Below are 21,582 nucleotides of genomic sequence, written 5' to 3' on the forward strand. Positions count from 1 at the left end.
GAGGACCAGTAAAGGCAAGTGGCGAGAGTGGGAGCCAGGAGAGGGTCCTGGGAGGATGTGGGACAGAGGATGCAGTACCCAAGCTTCTTCCTGGTGATAATCAAATGGTCTCAGATCCCAGGTTCCCTCTCAGTACTTCGCGCTGTTACTTAAAAAACAGCAACAACAAAAACCTCTACTCATTCATTCAGCTTTACCAGGATTCTAGAAACAGGGAGATAGGGGGAAACAGGGGAAACCGATTTCAGATCCTCAGCCCCTTTTCCTGTCTTCTTTGTCCCCAGTGACCCAGACAGTGTAGTGCCTGCCTGCATTGTGGGAGACCCGGTTAAGTCCCTGGGTTGGGAAGATCCCCTGGAGAAGGAAAGGGCTACCCACTCCAGCATTCTTGCCTGGAAAATTCCATGGATGGAGGAGCTGATGGGCTACAGTCCATGGGGTTGAAAAGAGTCAGACACGACTGAACAACTTCACTCACTCACTCATGAAAGGAGGGAGAAAAAAAACCTGAGCTACCTTTTGCTACCTCTTAAAATTTCCAGCCTGCTCTGTAAAGTCTAATTCTTGAGAACAGGGATTTCATGGGCTCTTTCTCATAATATCCTGCCCCCAAAGCCTGCCAAAATGACTCATTAAACCAGCAACTGCAGAGCACAAGCAATAAAAACTGAGAAAACAGCAAATCTGCTCTATTTTTTTTAACATTTCTAAAAGCAACAAATGAGAAAGGCAATGTATGTACTCAAATTAAAACTGCCCAAATGATTCTGCTTTGGCTTATCTTGGATTGCTAAGAATTATGGACTCAAGCAAACAGGCACCAAGATGGCTGGTGTTGAAAAGACTAATGATGCCAAGTGCTGGTGAGTCTGTGGAACCACTGGAAAGCTGATGCATCACCGTGGGAGCGTGAACTGAAAAGCTATCTGGCTGTATCTACTAAAACTAACCTGTGTCCCGCCCCCTGACCCCGCAAGGGAAGTGAGTGTCCACGAAAAGATGTGTTGGAATGTTCGCTGCAGCCTTAATCCAAATAGGCAGACACTGGATGACTTTAGATCTTCCCAACCCAGGGACTGAACCTGCATCTCTTACGTCTCTTGCACTGACAGTCAGGCTCTTTACCAGTAGCACCACCTGGGAAGCTCCTCTATGTACTTAGAGTGGCGTCTCTGCCCCAGGAGCTCAGCCGTGAGCAAAGCAGAGAATGTTTCCGCTTCTTGGAGCTTATGTTCTAGAGGGAAAAGAGAAGGAGGAAGAGGGATGGGACTTTAATTCTTTGTACGGTGGTCCAGGGTGACCTTAGGAGGCCTGAAGTCAACAGAGGCCTGGATATAAGGTGAGGGATTCCTACAACGCGAGGCTGCCCAAGTGAAAAAGTACAAGTGACACCCCCGCGGGACAATGTGGGTGACCCTTGCAGACGCCACGATAAGTGAATGAAAGTGGTACAAAGCATAGGTGCTGCCGCTGCTGCTGAGTCACCTCAGTCGTGTCCAACTCTGTGCGACCCCATAGACGGCAGCCCACCAGGCTGCCCCGTCCCTGGGATTCTCCAGGCAAGAACACTGGAGTGGGTTGCCATTTCCTTCTCCAGTGCATGAAAGTGAAAAGTGAAAGTGAAGTCACTCAGTCATGTCCAACTCTTAGCGACCCCATGGACTGCAGCCCACCAGGCTCCTCTGTCCATGCGATTTTCCAGGCAAGAGTACTGGAGTGGGGTGCCGTTGCCTTCTCCGAGCATAGGTGCAGTATGCACCTATGTATGAAGTTTAAGAACAGCCAACATTAATCTGCGATGGCAGAGACCAGAGCTATGGTGACCCGGGCAAGGGTGGTGAGCGTTGGTGGTCAAGGAGGGTGAGGGACCTTCCAAGGTGCTGGACATGTTCTTTATCTTGGCGTAGGTCGCGGTGCCCAGGCATACATACAGGTAAAATATTCATCGGCTTGAACACTTAAAAAGGGCTCATTTTTGGTATGCTGTACCTCTACTTAAAATTTTTTGAAAAGTGATTCTAGATTCAGGTAAACACCTTGACTTTGTTCCTGTTCCAACTCTTCCCACAGTTCAACGACCCAGAACATGATGGGCGTGGACCACTCACCATGAGGGATAAAGATCATGAGGAAGCAGGCCAGCCCGGCCGCCAAGTTGGATGTGGCCAGCGGGTAGCGGCGGCCGAAGCGGTCGATGGTGAGGAGGATGATGAAGCCCGCGGGGAACTCGACCAGAGCGGAGTAGAGGAAGTCCAGGTAGAGGTTCCCGCCGGTAGCGCCCACGTGCATGATGAGGCCCTGGTAGACCACGGAGCTGGTGAACCTGGGTGGGCAGGAGAGGCAGGTCAAAGGTGAGATCCCAGAGACTGGCCGGGAGGATAAAGGCTCCTGCAAGCTGGAAGGAAGCATCCATCGCTGGATGTATAATGTTCTAGACCAATATGAGAAGTAAGAAAGTAAGTGAGGTCGCTCAGTCACATCCGACTCCTTGCGACCCCACGGACTGTATGTAGCCCACCAGGCTCCTCCGTCTGTGGGATTCTCCAGGCAAGAATACTGGAGTGGGTTGCCATTTCCTTCTCCAGGGGGATCTTCCCAACCCAGGGGATGGAACCCGGGTCTCCCGCATTGTAGGCAGACAATTTACCATCTGAGCCACCAGGGAAGTCATAATATAAGAGGCAGTGGGGACCAGGGGGGCATCAAAATCCAGGAGGGGCCCTCCTGGTTGAGAAGCTCCTTCCACAATTTTTGTGCGCCTGTGACTTACAGGACAGACCTGTGTTTCCTGAGAGATGGCAAACGATGTAGCAACCATCGTTTACTCCATACTGTGCCCCTGCGGGCAGCCCTGCTTTGAACACCACAGGGGCCCTATCTCATCGGATGCCCCAAGCCTCCAAGGGAAAGGAGGGCAGGAGACAGCAGTGGGGAGTGGGCAGTTTCAGGGTTCAGACTGCTGGCTGAGCCGTGTGGTCTTCAGTAAGTTAACCAGACTCTCTGTGCCTCAGTTCCTTCAGCTGTGACTCTGTCCTGAGAATTCACTGAGGCCATGGACCAGAAGGGCTCTGTGTAGTTGGGGACTCAGTGAAGAGCAGATTTTATTGCTGTCATGGTTGTCTTTCCCAGGGTCAGGATCCAGAGCACCACGGCGGGGAGGAGTCGGCCAAGTCTTCCCAGCTCCACAGTCGGGGCCCCCTGCGCACATCACACCATCTTGGAACCAGCAGCATTCCCTTCCTCTCTTTCACCCCATGTCCCATGGCACACGACCCATTCACCCATATCTGAGGAAAGAACACCCATGTTACAGAACATGGCACACAGCTCGGTCACTCTGACTCAGGGAAAAACGTAGAGTCCCATGGGTCACTTTTGGGCAAACTGCACAATTTTGGAACATTGAATGACTCTGTTGGTACAGTCGTTCCTCACTACCATGAGGGACTGGTTCCAGGACCCCCCAGGGTACCAGAACCCGAGGATGCACGAGTCCCTCGTGTAAATCGTGTGAATCGGTGTAAGATGTGCAAACCCCCGTAAGACTGACACCATCGCTAGATTACTTATAACATCTAACGTAATATAAACATTGTGTCAGTATTTGCCAGCATGCAGCAGATTCAAGTTTTGCTTTGGGGGACTGTCTGGAATTTTTTTGAATATTTTTTATCTGCAGTTGATTGAATCCCCAGACGCAGAACCTGCAGATATGAAGTACTGACTGTGAGAAGAGATTTTGGTGGATAAGAAATTACTTTCTTATAGAAATGCAAATTGCCCGTCAGTTCCAAAACTGAGATCACAGGGGACGTTTCTCATTACTATACCCCCCCGCCCCCGGTTTTATAAGGTCCAGCTCTCGTGGCTCAGATGGTTAGGAATCTGCCTGCAATGCAGGAGTCCCCAGTTCGATCCCTGTGTCGGGAAAATCCCCTGAAGAAGGGGATTACTGGCAACCCACTGCAGTATTCTTTCCTGGAAGATCTCATGGACAGAGGAGCCTGGTAGGCTGTAGTTCATAGGGTTGCAAAGAGTCAGACACGACTGAATAACTTTCACTCACTTCACTCACTCCCTCCCTGGTTTTATAAAGCTGCACCCAGGGGAGTCTGGTATGCTTTTGTTTCTAGTCCTAAATTATTCCTGTTTGATCCAAAGTGTCAAGAGAATAAGAATACACTGAATGCAACTCGGTGAGTTTAGATGAGCCTGGCGGGGCGAGGGGGGCTTCTCTATGCCGGCTTAAATGGTTAAATGGGAACGGTCATCTTCTACCCATTAAGCGACTAGCCCAAGAGAAAGGAATGTAGAACCCTGATTTTCCTGTACAAACAAATAAACAAAAACCCCAAATCACAACAAACTCTGGGAGATGGTGAAGAACAGGGAAGCCTGGCTTGCTGCCGTCCATGGGGTCACATGGGGCCCCAAAGAGTTGGACAGGCTTAGCCACTGACCAGCCAAACTGGAAACAGTCAACAATGTGCAATGCTGCCATCTTCTGGCAGAACCCACAAACTGCATGTGTGCGCTGCTGCGGGTAGAGGTGACGGTTTTTTCGCCAAGGGTCTGACTCTTTGCGACCCCATGGACTGTAGCCCACCAGGCTCCTCTGTCCATGGGATTTCCCAGGAAGGAATACTGGAGTGGATAGCAGTCTGTCGTTGTTGGGCGTTTCCTAAGTTCTAAGCCTTTCACACGCATTATCACATTAATTCTTCCAACATGCCCATGAGTAGATCCTATCATTGCCTCCATTGGCTGATGAGGAAACTGAGTCACAGAGATCACGAAGCTTCCTGAAGGTCACGCAGCCAGGAAGTGATGGGCCCCCCGCCCCGAGTCGCTGTAATGAATGGAGTGGACGGGGGCGGGGGGCGTGTACAGTAAGAAAAGGTGTCCAGGGCCAGATGGCATGAAGCCTTGCAGGCCGCGGAAGGAAGCTAGGTTTCTTCTCAGTGGATTAGGGAGGCTATGAGGATGTGGACAAGGAGGTGATGCGATCTGTGACCTGTGCCCTGGGGAGGGGGAGACAGGAGTGGGAGCAGACCGCCAGCGAGGAGGCTACCGCAACAAGATGGACGGGAGATTGCAACCCTCACACCTGAGAGCACAGGCGATGAGAAATGGCAGATTCGGGATAGATTTTCAAGACAGAGTGGGATTTGCGGAAAGCTTGCGCGGAGGGGTGTGAGAGAGCTGAGGAGACAGGATCACCGCCTCGACAGGATTGCTTGGGGTGGAGATGGGACCCGGACTGATACAGGAAGGGAGCAAGCCTTTCTGTCTGCAGGGTCCCAGGCCTCCAACCCAAGAGGGTTGCTGAGAATCAACAGATTCTCAGATGCTGAGAATCAAGAGAAATGCGCCAGGCACCCGGCAGGCTTGCAGGGGTTCCTGGGCCCCTCACATGGCGGGCACAGGGCTCCCGGTGCCAGCCCACAGATGCGGGGCCTAGGGACCAGGAGAGAACCCGGCATCTAGAGAACTCGGGATGCACTCTGTGGAACACTAGTTACTCATTCAAACTTCTGCAAATATTTACAGAGCGGCTGCTACGTGCCAGGCGCTGCCCTCGTAGTTGGAACCCTTATTTCACGGAAGGGCAAAGAAGGGCAGGGCGGCAGAGTGACCCCAGTGGAAGGGGAACCCAGCCACTCGGCCCAGGGGTTTCCAGGGGTAACTGAAGGGCCACCAGGGTGTGGAGGAGCAAGTGCTGAGGTGGGGAGCTGAGCCAGCCCCCCAAGGGAATAGGGAGAAGACCCCATCTCGAGGAAGCCACCTGGAGGGTGACGCTGCCCCAGGGTGTGCAAGGCATGCTGAGCGTGGACAGGCGTTTCCTAATTGGTGTGAAAAAAGCACACATGTGCTTTCTGCAGGCTCTGTCGAGTCCTCAGACGTGAGGAAGGCTTCTTCCTCCTTGACAGCCCGGAAAATGAAGTCGCTCAGTCGTGTCCGACTCTTTGTGACCCCATGGACTGTAGCCTACCAGGCTCCTCCATCCATGGGATTTTCCAGACAAGAGTACTGGAGTGGGTAGCCATTTCCTTCTCCAGGGGATCTCCCAACCCAGGGATCAAACCCGTGTCTCCCACATTGTAGGCAGATGCTTTACTGTCTGAGCCACCAGGGAAGTACTGATGTCCTGGGGAATCCCTGAAATCTCATCTATCTGCCGGGCCTAAGTCAGCACTTGGCTCCTGACACAGGGGGTTTCTGGCAACCCTGTCACCTCCCTCCGGCTCACTGCTAACTTTTCTATGTGGAGATTTCTTCTTACTAAAACGAGGCCTTTCCTCTACTGGGCAGTCCTCAAAGGAGAAATACAGGTGTCTTTTTAAGAGCTCTTTGAGCGGAAAGCCATCTGGAAATGCCTTTTAATGCCTCTCTTTTTCCCCCCCATAAGTTGACCCACTGTCTCTGACGTGTACCCGGACATGCAGGGAAGCGCACAGGGCCTCGGAAAGACCCCTTACCACAGGTACATCAGGATGAAGGTGTACTTCCTCAGGTTGGGTGTGCGGAACAGGTCTGCGAACGAGGGGCTCAGCTTCTCAGTGACGTCCTCCTCGAGAGACAGCGTCTAGGAGAGAGTCAGGGCGTCAGCCGCATCCAGGCTGCCACCGTGATCAGGAATTGCCATCAGAGCCCTTCCCCCGCCCCACTCCCCGCCCCCCACCAGCCCCCACCCCGAGGCCGGCCATCATACTCGTCACCCCGAAGAGCTCCAGCACCTTCCCGCTTCCCCAGGCAAGTCCCATAGGCAAGCGCCAAGTCACAAAGCCGACCCAGCATTCAGTGAGGGGAGAAAGCCCTTGTGAGTGGGTCACCTTCAGGTCGGCAGGAGGCAGCTTCCCGTTCTTTTGGGCAATGTGGTCCATGATCTTTATCGCCTCAGTGTTTCTCTTTTGGGATAACAGCCATCGGGGGGACTCGGGCACAAACCTGCAGACGCAGATCATCCCCACTTGGCGTCTCTCCCAGTGCCCGTCTGAGGTTAAGATCAAAAGAGAAGCTCGCTGGAGCTGACTTGAATGCATTCTTTTTTATAGCTGAGAAATATTGCTCGTGTATATGTACCACAGCTTCCTCATCCCTTCATCTGCCAATGTTCCTGTCTGATGGGCACACTCCCCAGAGATGGTTCCATCCCTTCATCTACTCCTTCACTGGCTCATCAAAGAGCAAATGCCTACTTTGTGGCTAGGTGAACTTTTGTCCGACTTTTAGCATCTCAGGCCCCTCTCTGGGTGATGTGAATTTAAAGAAACTCTGTAAGTTTCTTTAAAGGGTGGCTGAGAGTGGCTCCCCCCAGAAATGAGAGCTACCCTGTGACGGAGCACCCCAGATGGCATGGGTGGCTGGAAGCCCCGGGCCTGCGGGTAGGGCTGCCCTGGCTGTTGGGAAGACGGGTCCCCACGGGGACACAGTACCAGTAGCAGAAGAGGAGCAGGAAGATGGGCAGGGAGACAGCCAGCTGCAGCCAGCGCCAGTGCGGGAGGATGTAGGCCAGTCCAGAGAGCAGCACCAGCCCCACGGTGAAGGCCATCTGGTAGAGGATCGCCACTGTCCGTCTGTAGCCCAGGCCCACGAACTCCGTGACTGAAATGGAGAAACGTCACCCACGGGCTCCCATCCGCTTTAAAACCCCCCATTTACTATCTGCAGCTCCCCCAGCCTTTGCACATTGCCGTATTCCACCTACAGGGCTCTCCTGCCCAGAACCTTCCTCCCATCGGCCCCAGGATTAGCTGGAGGATTTCCCACGAGCCCCCAGGGAGCGCTCGTTAGTTAACACCATCAACATCTTTGAGTGCGCCCCAGGGACCTGGCCCTGTCACAGGTGTTCAGACGCATCTCCAGCTCTGTGGGCACAGTCCTGCCCTCCTAACCTCACAGCCTCGTGAGAGGTGGTAGACGAGACATACACACCATGTTCATCACACCCAGGTCTTGACATGATGTGGGCCATGTGGGAAGAAAGCATAAATAGCCAGGAGGGTGGGGGAGTCTCCGGGGGTCACAGATTTTCAGAGAGCAGTGGAGCAGAGCTCGTGGAGGAAATTTGAGCCATCATGAGGAGAAGTAGTTAACTGAACCTGGAATGGGAAAGCAAGTTCCAGGCAGAGGGACAGCAGCCCAGGTGACCGCTGGGTGAGGTCGGGTCATGGGGGCCGTGCGCCCTCCTGGGGGGCTCTCGTAGGCTTGAGGAGAGCGCTGGCTTCAAGTGTGGGAGGCACAGAGGCGCCGCAGCACAGGGATGAGCCGATGTTACGTCTGCTAAAGGACCCTCCACCACGCTGCTGCCTGTGGGTGCCCCGGGGGTGGACCAGTGTGGAGCGGAGCGGTGGTGGTGGTGGTGGGGCCTGGCAGGAGCAGCAGAGGAGCGAGAGGGCTGTGGTGCTGGAGGTATTCCAAGAGGAAAGCAGATGGGGGGCTGGGGAGAGGGGCACAGGAGGAGCAGGCTTGGGGGTGGGGGAGGAAGACGTCCTGGGCTGGGAAAAGAGGAGGAGTTGGTCACGCAGACTGAAGGGGAGCCCCTGGTGCAGGACCAGGGACTATGGGACCTCCAAGCAAGGCAGGGAGCCGTGGGAAGGATGCAAGCCAGGGTAGCACACACTCCGTCACAGACAGGTAGCATTCCGGGTCTGTCTTCCTTTCTCTCTAGCCTGGGAGCTCCTTGACGGAGGTTGTTGTTCAGTTGCTAAGCTGTTTCTGACTCTTTGCACTGGCCTGTAGCCCATGGGGTCGCAAAGAGTCGGACATGACTGAGCAACTTCACTGGTTGGTTGGTAGCCCATGGACTATAGCCCACCAGGCTCGTCTGTCCTCCACTCTCTCCCAGAGTTTGCTCAAACTCATGTCCACTGAGTCAGTGATGCCATCCAACCATCCCATCCTCTTTCACCCCCTTCTCCTCCAGCACTCCATCTTTCCCAGCATCAGGGTCTTTTCCAGTGAATCAGCTCTTTGCATCAGGTGGCCAAAGTACAGGAGCTTTTGCTTCAGCAACAGGCCTTCCAATGACTATTCAGGGTTGATTTCCTTCAGGACTGACTGGTGTCTTGAGAGTAGGATGGGAGGCCTTATCTATCTCGGCATCTCCAGCCCTGCCCCTGTGCCTGCCACAGGGCAACAGCCACACCGCAGGGAGGAGAAGGGGCAGGCATGGCTCTGGACTCCCCCTGGAGCCCTTCATCGACCTCACGGCACTTCAGTCCCCATGTGGAGGATCCTGAGGCAGAGAGAGATTATGGAATGTGCCCAGGACCACACAGCTGGTCAGACTTGGGTGTAGATTTGACCTTAAATTAATCCTTGTCACCAGGTGCCAAATACTGCACGTTCAGCCGCTAGATGGCTGGGCTGTTGCAGTTAATATGTGCTGAACTCACTAAACTTAACTAGTGTGTTCATGGTTTCTTGGGGGAGGAACATGGTGTTTTTTTTGGCCCTAGTGAACTATTTCCTAGAATGTCAAGCCATAAGACATTGTTTTCAAAGATGGCAAGACCTGGCAAAAACCTGGACCATCCTCACTGCTGTCTGATGTACCCATCCAGCCATGCATGGGCTGAGAGATACACAGACAGCTATTATGCTTTCTTCTACAGAAGTATTTTTCATTTTCTATTCTTACTCTTCATAGAAAACTTGAAAGAAAAAATAGTATATAGAATTACATTGTTTTACACTTCAGTTTTTTCGTCATCGTGTCTCTCTCTTCTTTTTTGATTTGCTTGTTCAGTCGCCATGTCCGACTCTTTGAGACTCATGGACAGCAGCATGCCAGGCTTCCCTGTCCCTCACCATCTCCCAGAGTGTGCCCAGGTTCATGTCCATTGCATGGGTGATGCTGTCTAACCATCTCCTGCTGTCTTCTGTCTTTCCCAGCATCAGGGTCTTTTCCAATGAATTGGCCAAAGTATAAGAGCTTCTTTTATTTCCTCTTATATCTTCTCCCCTAACTCTTGCTGCTGCTGCTGCTAAGTCACTTCAGTCGTGTCCGACTCTGTGATCCCATAGATGGCAGTCCACCAGGCTCCACCGTCCCTGGGATTCCAGGCAAGAACACTGGAGTGGGTTGCCATTTCCTTCTCCAAGGCATGAAAGTGAAAAGTGAAAGTGGAGTTGCTCAGTCGTGTCCGACTCTTCGAGACCCCATGGACTGCAGCCTAACTCTTGAGTGTCCTTCAAATCAGTGGAGTTTGTTGTATTTCTTTCGGAAGAGGCTGGTTCGTTCATATTTAAAATGTTAAAACACTCTCCCACCTGTCTCCCCTTCCTATACAACTCCCATCACTGTAAACACATCACATGTGATCTCCTTTTCCCAGATTAGTTGATATGGAAACAAGGATCCATATAAGTATCTCTCAAACAAAGAGAGACAGAGAGAGGCCATTCTGACAGCATATGCGGTTCCAATCACACAGACACAAGTACAGCTAGCGAGGCCACACTTTCTCTAGGCTTCCTCCAAAAAAAACCCGCCTCCACATTCGGCTTCGTCCCATTCTACCCCACTGTCTGACCTCCCGGGCTTCTCAAAGTGCCTGGAAACCTTGGACCAGCAGATGCTTACTCAGGGTGTAGCCAGCCGTCCAGCTGCCCTTGCTGACCAGCCCCTGCAGCAGGCGGAAGATCAGCAGGGACGTGTAGTCTGGAGCCACGGCCGTCAGGACGCCCAAGATGGCGCAGGTGAGGGTGGTGGCCAAGAGGCACACTTTGCGGCCAAACCTTTGGAGGCAAGCAGACATCGAGGTGAGTGTTGAGTGTTCACAGGGACGAAGGGACAGCAGGCTCTCTACTGGGAGACAAGACAGTTTCTCTGCAGCATCGTGTGGTCCATCACACATCGTGGCCCCTTCTCCAAGCCTGACCTGGTCCCCCCCTCTGTGACAGCGACCGGCAACTCTTGCAGGTTTAATGAAGTCACTCTGAAGAGGAATCCTGACCACTCTCAGTCAAGGACCAGGGGTCTCCCTCAGTGACCCACCCAGTTCCGACTCATCCCCTCTCGTTATCTTTGTATTTAGCAGATTGCATTACTATTCACAGACTTAACAGGGTGCACCAGAAATCAGATCCCCGCCCCCCATCCACATAATTAACCTTATCAACGCTCATAAGGTTTTTCTGGGGAAATATTCAATTCTAATAGCATAACTATTGGAAAGTGTTTTTCCTTTCTATTTTCATGAGTACAGAGGGCCAACAGACACATGAAGAGATGCTCAACATCCCTAGTCATCGGGGAAATGCAAATCAGAGCCACACAGGAAGTCGCTATAAACACAGGGAGCTCAGTGGGCGCTCTGTGAGATCCTAGAGGAGCGGGGTGAGGTGGGGTTGGAGGGGAGGTTCAGGGGGAGGGGACATGTGTATGCTTGTGGTTCATTCACACTGGCGCATGGCAGAAGCCAACACGGTGTTCTAAAGCAATTATCCTCCAATTAAAAATAATTCTTAAAAAACATTTAAAAAACTACAATGAGATATCACCTCACACTTATCAGAATGGCCATTATCAGAAAGACAATAAACAGTAAGTGTTGCCAAGGATGTGAAAAAAAAGGGAGCTTAGGACACTGTGGATGGGAGCATAAACTGAGGCAGCCATTATGGAAAACAGAAGAAACAAGACAAAGATTCTTCAAAAAATTAAAAACAGAACCACCATACAGTCCAGCAATTTCAAGTCTGAATATTTCTCCAAAGGAAACAAAAACACTAATTAAAAAAGACATCTGCACCCCTATATTTATTGCAGTATTAGCTAAATTGCCAATATATGAAAGCAATATATGGAATATATTCCAATATAAGCAATATATGGAAGGACTGATCCTGAAGCTGAAGCTCCAATACTTTGTTTGGCCACCTGATGTGAAGAACTGACTCATTTGAAAAGACCCTGATGCTGGGAAAGATTGAAGGTGGGAGAAGAAGGGAATGACAGAGGATGAGATGGTTGGATGGCATCACCGACTCAATGGACATGAGTTTGAGTGGACTCTGGGAGTTGGTGATGGGCAGGGAGGCCTGTGGAGAAGCCGATGGCACCCCACTCCAGTACTTTTGCCTGGAAAATCCCCTGGACGGAGGAGCCTGGTGGGCTGCAGTCCATGGAGTCGCAAAGAGTCGGACACAACTGAGCGACTTCACTTTCACTTTTCACTTTCGTGCATAGGAGAAGGAAATGGCAACCCACTCCAGTGTTCTTGCCTGGAGAATTCCAGGGACGGGGGAGCCTGGTGGGCTGCCATCTGTGGGGTCGCACAGAGTCGGACATGATTGAAGTGACTTAGCAGCAGCAGCAGCAGCAGGGAGGCCTGGCGTGCTGCGGTCCATGGGGTCGCAAAGAGTTGGGCACGACTGAGTGACTGAACTGAACTGAACTGAACTGATATGGAAGCAACCTAAGTGTCCATCAATAGTTGAATGAATAAAGATGTGTATATATATATATATAAACCAGGGTCTCCCGCATGGCAGGCAGATGCTTTATCCTCTGAGCCACCAGGGAACACCACAATATTATATATATATATATATATATATATATATATATATATATATATACAATGCAATAGTGCTCAGCCATAAAAAAGAACGTATTTGTGACAGTACAGATGGACACGGAGGGTAAAGCGCTAAGTGAAAGCAGTCAGAGAAAAACAAACACCATGTGACCTCCCTCATACACAAGACTTAAGAAACACAACATATATAGCTTCTAAATGACAGTTATCTACTCCTGAAAATAGATACATAAATGGATAAATACTAAAAATATTAGTGAGGGAACCATTCACTCTACCTTCTTCCCACATGCAATGATGATTAACACACTTTAGGGAAATACTGCGGGGGGAAAAAGAGCCGTCCACACACACAAATCCACTTCCTCATCTCTCATCTTCAGCCTTCCACTGACCCTGTCCTTGCTCACCAACTTCTACATGTTGAACTTCTCTCTGCATACCCTCTTCTAGCTTATCTCAAACCTGGTTTATCGCTTTAAATACCAATTACTGGTGGCAAATCCCAAATATTTAACTCCAGCCCGAACCTTATGTACCCAACACTCTACTTGGCAACTCTCCTCTGTCTCACAGGCTGCTCTGAAACACATCTCCTAAAAGCTGCAGAGAAGGGTATTCTTAACCCTCTCTGTCTCAAAAAATGGCACTGCCCCCTCCACCCATCTTCCAGAAGCATAATCCTTGGCTTTGTGCCCTCTTCCTCTGAGCCCTGCATCCAGCTACACAACCTGCCTGCCTCTGAAATCCCCCCTAAATCCCCACCTTCCTTCCGTTGTCTTGCCCCACATCGTCCCGCACTCCCTACCATGTCGGGTCTCAACTTCTGCAAAGATTCCCTCTGGCAGCTTCTCCCATCACTGGCCACTCGAGTCCCTTCTCCCCATGGTGTTGACGCTGTGCCTGGTCGGATCCACCTTTACATACCTGTCTGCGATGTAGCCGACTCCCAGAGAGCCCAGAAAGAAGCCCAAGTTCACACAGGACTGAAAGAGATCCACCTTCCAAGAGTCATCACACACCAGGTTAAACTGTGGGTCGGAGGGGCCAAAACACACAAGACTGTTTGTAAGTTAAACTATGCCTACCGTTTTCCCTGCAGAAAATGTCAACGCACGACACAAAAATGTGGGATCCCGGGGCCCCTCACATCCTTTCCTTTCACCACATTTTCATAAGACAAATGCAAGGTTTCTGGGGAATCTCAGGCAGCGTCATTACATGCCTAATATCTTTATCTTGGGTTTCCCCTCAATATATACTAATTAAAGAGTCTGTTGTCAGGTACCCCTGATAGTTGTCAAAGGACAGGGTGGCCAAACGGTAAGGTTTCTAAAGGAAATACAGCAAAGTAATTATCCAAAAATGAAAATGATGTAAAATACATATGACGTGTTTCCCAGAATTGGTAAAAACCCTTAATTAAGAAAGCTGAGCACCAAAGAATTGATGCTTTGAACTGTGGTGTTGGAGGAGACTCTTGAGAGTCCCTTGGACTGCAAGGAGATTCAACCAGTCCATCCTAAAGGAAATCAATCCTCGATATTCCTGGGAAGGACTGATGCTGAAGCTGAAACTCCAATACTTAGGCCACCTGATGTGAAGAACTGAGTCATTGGAAAAGACCCTGATGCTGGGAAAGATTGAGGGCAGGAGGAGAAGGGACAACAGAGGATGAGATGGTTGGATGGCATCACCGACTCGATGCACGTGAGTTTGAGCAAGCTCCAGGAGTTGCTATGGACAGGGAGGCCTGGTGTGCTGCAGTCCATGGGGTCGCAAAGAGCTGGACATGACTGAGTGACTGAACTGAACTGAATCACATGTTTTATTCCATAAATTCTACCCAATAATTGTGTAAATTTGTCATGACTGATGGAACTGTGAGTATCAACATGAGAATTTCTGAGCAAAGAAGCAGAGGCCAGCTGGTGGGGGCTTTTGGGGAACAGCCCTGCATGCGGGGGATGGGGGAACCCAGAGGCGGCAGGAGATGCGGAGGGTCCCATGTGCCTGGGAGGAACAAAGGACAGAGGCAAAGACACGAGCCGATCTGCCTGGGCGTTATTGGGAGTGAGGTTCAGGGATTGCCCCTCCGTGTTTGGCACATGCATGGTGATGCCAACATGCCTGGGTGCTCTGGGAGGCCCGAGTGCAGAAGCATCCCCACTTGGAGTGCAGAGGGGCAGAAAGTAGGGGGGGTGCCTCAGTCTCCTGTCTGGAAGGTATGTGTGGAGCTGCTCCTGTTACCATCATGAAGCCACTGTGGGCGCTGCAGGGAGAAACCATGTGCCCATGGTTTAGTAAATAATGAACCATTTAACTTTTTAAATGAGGCTTTAGTTTTTGTTGTTCAGTCGCTCAGTCATGTCTGACTCTGTGACTCTAGGGACTGCACCATGCCAGGCTTTCCTGTCCTTTACTATCTCCTGGGATTTGCTCAAATTTATATCCATCGAGTCAGTGATGCCATCAAGTCAGTGATGCCATCCAACCATCTCATCCTCTGTCACCCCATTCTCCTCCTGCCTTCAGTCTCTCCCAGCATCAGGGTCTTTTCCAATGAGTCGGCTCTTCTCATCAGGTGACCAAAGTATTGGAGTTTCAGCTTCAGCATGAGTGCTTCCAATGATTTTTCAGGGTTGATGTCCTTTAGGATGGACAGGTTGGATCTCCTTGCAGTCCACAGGACTCTCAAGAGTCTTCTTCAATACCATAGATCAAAAACATCAGTTTTTCGGAGCTCAGCCTTCTTTATAGTCCAACTTTCATATCTGTACATGACTACTGGAAAAATCATAGCTTTGAGTAGACAAACCTTTTTAGCAAAGTGATGTATCTGCTTTTGAATATGCTGTCTAGGTGTGTTTTATTACCTAGGAGGCTCTGCTACCCATCTCCTGTAAAAACTTAGAGTTGCATGTATGAGCCATGCCCTTGTCCTGGCCCCAGTGGTCAATCATGAGCACTTTAAAAAATAAACAAAAAGGTAAAACTCCCTGCTACCGTTTGACTTTCAGAAACTAACAATCAGCTCATGCTACCACCTGCCTTATGCCCAGATCCTCGTCTGCTCCTGTGAAGAGCTCAGCTCTTGGAAGCAATCAGCATCTCCCCCATTCTTGGCTGATCCAGATGTTTCAGTTCAGTTCAGTTGCCCAGTCGTGTCCTACTCTTTGTGACTCCATGGACTGCAGAACAGGCTTCCCTGTTCATCACCAGCTTTCGGAGTTTGCTCAAACTCATGTCCATTGAGTCGGTGATGCCATCCAACCATCTCATCCTCTGTCATCCCCTTCTCCTCCCACTTTCAATCTTTCCCAGCATCAGGGTCTTTTCAATCTTTTCTTCGCATCAGGTGGCCAAAGTATTGGAGTTTCAGCTTCAACATCAGTCCTTCCAATGAATATTCAGGACTGATCTCCTTTAGGATGGACTGACTGGATCTCCTTGCAGTCCAAGGAACTCTCAAGAGTCTTCTCCAACACCACAGTTCAAAAGCATCAATTCTTCGGTGCTCAGCTTTCTTTATGGTCCAACTCTCACTCCCGGTGTTTATTCCCTTGAAAATTCAGCTGGAAGCACACCGCCCTGGGGAGTTTCTCCTGCCGCTGTTCGGCTTCTCTGCGGCCCTGGGCCCTGTCAGTGGAACTCAGGGGAGGCCGCTCCTGGGAGCTGTTATCTCGCTGGCCCAGGTCAGCCTCTCCAGCGGCCTCCCTGGAGCCCCCACCTACATCACCCAGGACTATGTTCTGTGCATACTAGATGCCCCCAAAGCCACAGGGCAATGGTTTTGGGGTGTTTGTTCTACTCTTTGCAATCAGCATCTTTGTACGATATCTCTGACACCCTCCCTGAAATGTCCTGTATGCCATCCTGCTCTGGGGGCGTGCAGAAGCCAGGGAGCTCATGGAACTGGAGGAAGGGGGGTCTGGCCTTCCCTACTGATGCCACCTCCCTTAAGAACTCTGCCCCCAGCTACGCCAAGGGGCTCTGTCTGTAGGCACCTGCCTGCCCTCTGCGATCCCAGACCCAGCCACTGTCCCCAGGGACCCTCTGTGACTCTAGGAAGACGGAAAGCCTGGAGTTTGTACAGGGGGCGCACGGGATGGGGTGGGGTCTCCTAGGCCCGGTCCCTCTCCCTGCTGGGACTTCACTGGGGATTTCTCTGGGGCCAGGCTATGTGGTGGACATGGCCTGTAGAGCAGCAGGCTGGCCAAGCTCACGGGCACACAGTCACCCAGCGTCCTTGTTAGAATCCAGGTTCCCATGGGTTCTGTCTCCGCAGATCATGGGTCAGAATCCAGGTGATCCCGGGGATCAGGTGAGTTGGGAAACCTTCCTACCCCAAATGGACCCTGACCTCTGCCCTCAGGGTGGGGAGGGACGGGGAGCTGGGTGTTCAAAGAGGTCAGCTCATCGCCTTCCCTTCAGCCAATTCCAACGTCCAAGGCAAGGCCATGTTAAAGATTATTTCTGCAGAAATGAATAACTAGGGAGGATTCTTCCCCAAATAAGCTTCAGCTTAGGCTGAGGGGAGGAGGCAAAAGTTGTTGTGAAGCAGTGGGAAGGGTGAGTCAGAGGAGGCACGTTCCGTCCAGGAGAAGCGGTCCTCCGCTCCTGAGGCCCCGTGTCTCATCGCCTCCATCACTTCCAGCTGGATCCCACCCCCAATACACTAGTGTGCCCCCAGCTGAACCCTAGCCCACAACCCCTCCCCTGTCTCCCCCAGTCCTTCCCAGAGTGCTCGGGTCCCCGAGGACCTGGAAGACCGCTCCCGGTTACCACTGTCCGCCAGTCGGGACTGTGTCCCCTCCCCAGGGCCCCCGCCCAGGCCAGGCTCCCCACACGAATGAGCTGCTACTTCCCTGTGTTCCAGCCTCACTGCTCAGGTCTCAGCTGCCTGCCTCCCCGGCCAGGACCCTCTTGCAAATCGGGCCCCTCCTCCTCCCCAGCCCCTGCCAGGTCTGCGTCTTTTAAATCAATCCTTTTTGATCCTGTGACAGCCGCATTGGCTGACAGTCCTGCCAGGGCCCATGTTGGCCTCTTCAAGCTCTCCCCACCTCTGGGGAGCGTCACCTCCACTCCCCACCAGCACCTGGACCATTCCCAAGGTCCAGCGAGGACTGTCTTCTTCCTCTGCCTGAACTGCCACTTGGCACAAAGGTAAGGTTGCCAGTTTTAGAGCAAAAAAAATATGGGGTGCCCCTCCGAACTGGAATTTCAGATAAGCAACACTTTTTTTTTTAGTGCAATCATGTCCTCAGCAGTATCTGAATTCCCAGCCTCAGCTGTCAGTATCAAATGTTATGCAATACCTGGGACCTAATTATCCTACTTAAATATTCGTTGTTTACCTGAAATTCAAATTTAGTGGGCGTCCGGCATTTTATCTGGTGACCTGATGTAAGATCTCAGCCCTCTGGCCCGAAGCTGAGTCACCACCATTCTGTCCATGACTCCTCTACTGGATTCCAGTCACTTCACCAAGTCATGGCTCCCTGAACGTGGTCCCTGCCCCCTCTCCCCTGCGCTTTGGTTCACACTCCCCAACGCAGCTCAAAATACCACCCTGGGTCCCATTCAAATAGTCCGTCCTAAGGACCTACTGTGTAGCATAGGGAATTATACCTGATATTTTGTAATAACCTAGAAGGGAAAAGAAGCTGAAAAAAAAAATAGATATCTATGTGTATATAACTGAGTCAAGGAGGTGGCACGGTAACCCACTCCAGTGTTCTTGCCTGGATAATCCCACAGACAGAGAGGAGCCTAGTGGGCTGCAGTCCATGGGGTTGCAAAGAGTCGGACACGACTGAAGCGATTTAGCCTGGGATGGCATAGCTGAATCCCCTTGCCTGAAACTAACACAACACTAAATCAACTACACTCCAGTGTAGAAAGTCTGCCACCTCCTGCTGGAAGGCCCCAGCAGCCAGCTGAATAGTAAGGTCCCCCTCCCTGTCTGGGACACTGATCTTATTCTCACGGTCACCACCCCTCCCTGGCTCCCTGGAGACTGCAAACTCCTTGAACTTCACGGGCTTCTTCCGTGTCCCTCCTGGCATCATACCCAGTGCCAGAACAAAGGAGAAGCTCAGAACGCGGTTACTGAGGGAACAGATGGAGGGGTGAATGGATGAATTCTTGCATCTAACTGATCCTTTCCAAGCAGAGTATGCCTCAGCCACAGAGAACAATACGTCCCCGTCTGGGTCTGTTTCTAGATTTCCAGCTAGAAGAGCGGTCAGTTCAGCATCCCTGGGAGACGGTCCTCTACCTGGACGTCTGTGGTTGGAGGACACTTCAGAGACCGGACGTCTGAGCAAGGGCACCCACACCTGCTCCCCGCCCCCCAAGACAGTGGGCCATGGGGCGGGAGGGACGGACACGGTGCTTTTCTCCAGCTAGACGTGCGCTGCTCAGGCCACTCAGCTACCTTGCTTCAGGTGAGCAGTTTGCTAACAAACAGACTCTGCATAGTTCTGGTCTGTGGCTTCACCAAAGGGCTTCCCTGGTGGCTCAGATGGTAAAGAATCTGCCTGCAACGCAGGAGACTCGGGTTCAATCCCTGGGTCGGGAAGATCCCCTGGAGAAGGAAATGGCAACCCACTCCAGTATTCTGGCCTGGAGAATCCCATGGACAGAGGAGCCTCGCAGGCTACAGTCCATGGGGTTGCAAAGAGTCGAACACGACTGATCGACTAATGTGTCTAAACTTCTCCTGTGACTTCGCCAAGCGACCTTGAGGTCAGTTTCCAAGTACTCACGCTTGTCACAGAATAGCACTTTCCAAAGGGTCCATGAAGGAAAGAAATCTGCTGGCTTCTCAGTGAGATATTCTCAAAGCAAATGCTCAGATAACCCACTAACCTATCCAGGCAAGTGCTCTGCCGCCATCCTGCTCTCCTGTGGGCCATGGAGGGGACACCCAGGGCAGCTGGGTGCTGGACACCCAGGGGTGCTGACCCAGCCACTCTCTGGCTTGTCTGATCAGCATCTTCACGGTCCTCGGCCGACCCCTGGGAAGCAGGTCATTGTCATCACGGTTTACTGATGAGAGAACCGAGGCTCAGAGAGGCTGAGTAACCTACACAGCGACACTCAGCCAACTCGGGGCATGGCTGAGACTCAGTCAGGCTCCAGGGCAGCTTCCACACCACCCCAGAGACCAGCGTTGAGCTGTCACATGTCCACGGCTTGTGAATGGAAGGAGGGGGCCTCGCATCTCTGATGGTGGGGCCACTGGCCCCCAGGTGGATTCTGCAGGCCCGTGGAGAAGCCACTGGGGCAGAAGGGTGAGGAAGCCAGTCTCCCCAGGGGCCCCCCACCCAAGCAGCCCAGCTCAGCCTGGCAGGCGATGGTGTCTCTGAGCCCCAGTTCCCTCCTCTAACACCCAGAGTGTGCGGAGGATTGAACAAGGGAGGAACGGCAGTGCCCGGTACGGAGTCTGATACGCCAGAGTTCAGAGAACACGGCCCCGCTCCCTCTTTGCTGATGTGGGATCGAAGCCTGTAGGATTCATCATGTTTCCTCTCTGCCCTGAAACCCACATCGTTATCCCCTCAGCGAAGGCCTGCTCTTACCTCGGTCACGATGGAGGAGCCGGGCGTGTCGTACACCCAGCCCTGCTCGCAGGGGCCCAGGGGCAGGGGGCTGCCGTTGGTAGCCAGGCTGGCCAGTGGGTCCAGGCAGCCGAGGGTGCTCTGGTTCCAGTCCACCTCGTAGCGGAGGCACTGGCCCTCGGGCCCCGGGCCCGGCACCGTGTAGTTGAGCTCCTCCGCCAGGCTCCAGCCGCATCGCCGGCTCAGCTCCGCCACCCCTGGGCTCCGGCAGCGGTGGTCCGGGGTGAAGGCCAGGAAGACGATGCCCACGTAGATGGGGGCGAAGGCGGCCGAGAGCAGGCACAGGATCAGGAAGGTTTGCTTCTGGAACCAGCCGAACTCCCCAACCTGCTCCAGTACATCATCTACGGTGAGCATGACTGAGCCTCCACGTGCATCGCTCTGAGCAGACCACAGCAGCCGCAGGGCCCGGGGTCAGGGTCTTATGTGGGTTTCTCTGCAATGGGCTGGTCTGAAGTCGAAATGCTGTCTAAGCATCTTGGCCTCTACCCTTGGAAGCCAACCAGCTGGAAACAATCTTTCACCCACAGGGCAGGTTTCAGGCAGGGATAGGAGGATGATGATTGGTCAGACTTCTGGGCTGGGGGAAGTCACCTGGGCTGAGGACCTGATTCTGTGGTACTGGGGTTCCCAGAGCCAAGGGAGAGAGCAAAGGTGGCCGTGACCCTCCCAGCAGTCTCTTTCAGGCTCTGATCCTCTACTTGAAAGCTTTTTTATCATCCAGATAAACAAGAACAGTACACTGGCTGCCAGGCTATCGGACCTGCTACTCACGATGGGGTGTCTCAAGCAGTGTGCATGGAGGGTCTGGCCACGGGCGATGGGAGAGCCAAGCTCCCCAGACTGACTCACTTCCCTACATCCTTGTCCCAGGGTAGAACGACTGCCTTCTTCGGGACCCACAAAGGACTTCTTCTGGCATCACTATGTTCACAGGCAGGTTCCTGGCTGCTGGACCATGATGCACCCACCCTGAATCCCCAGGAAAGTGGGCCACAGGGGCCCTCTGGGCACAGATCCTGATGGGTTTCCTGGGCAGAGATGCTGGTAGAAAAGATCAAAGGGCCGCAGGCAGAGAACACCTCCCCCTCCCCCACTTCAGCCTGGGAGAACACAGAACATTAAGGCTGGGTCCCCCCTCCATGCACGCAAGAGGGACAGATAACAGATGAACGGGTGCTGGGTGCCCTCTCGTTCCCGGGACCCTCATCTCTCTGTTCTGTGGACATGGGGAGCTGGCCCCAAGCCCAGCGGTGCACCAGCTGCTCTGGTGAGACAGGAGGAGGCTGCAGCTCTGCAAACTACTTCCCTACTTGAGCTGAGCACCGACTGGGGTGCTGTGGGAGGGGAAAGGGCAGGGAGGGGGGCAAACCTCCCCAAGGCATCAGCTCACCCAGGCCAGGCGCTGC

At 52.5% G+C, this 21,582-nt stretch overlaps 1 protein-coding gene across 2 annotated transcripts in view; it reads right to left on the bottom strand.

The window, feature by feature from the left end:
• Nucleotides 1-20,663, bottom strand: part of LOC102403206 (solute carrier family 22 member 1) — a 37,591-nt gene extending 16,928 nt beyond the window's left edge. The window contains exons 1-7 of one of the 2 annotated variants that reach the window (XM_044924025.2): nucleotides 20,135-20,663; nucleotides 13,476-13,579; nucleotides 10,589-10,743; nucleotides 7,437-7,605; nucleotides 6,834-6,948; nucleotides 6,480-6,586; nucleotides 2,109-2,323 (exon numbers count right to left, since the gene is read on the bottom strand). In XM_044924025.2, coding sequence (XP_044779960.1) covers nucleotides 2,109-2,323; nucleotides 6,480-6,586; nucleotides 6,834-6,948; nucleotides 7,437-7,605; nucleotides 10,589-10,743; nucleotides 13,476-13,579; nucleotides 20,135-20,530 — 1,261 coding nt within the window. In that variant the 5' untranslated portion in view covers nucleotides 20,531-20,663. The remainder of the gene's footprint in view (nucleotides 1-2,108; nucleotides 2,324-6,479; nucleotides 6,587-6,833; nucleotides 6,949-7,436; nucleotides 7,606-10,588; nucleotides 10,744-13,475; nucleotides 13,580-20,134) is intronic. The other variant, XM_006051247.4, reaches the window with a different exon arrangement.
• Nucleotides 20,664-21,582: the final 919 nt, after the last annotated feature.

Source organism: Bubalus bubalis, chromosome 10 (assembly GCF_019923935.1).
Source record: "Bubalus bubalis isolate 160015118507 breed Murrah chromosome 10, NDDB_SH_1, whole genome shotgun sequence".
Lineage (NCBI taxonomy): Eukaryota > Metazoa > Chordata > Mammalia > Artiodactyla > Bovidae > Bubalus > Bubalus bubalis.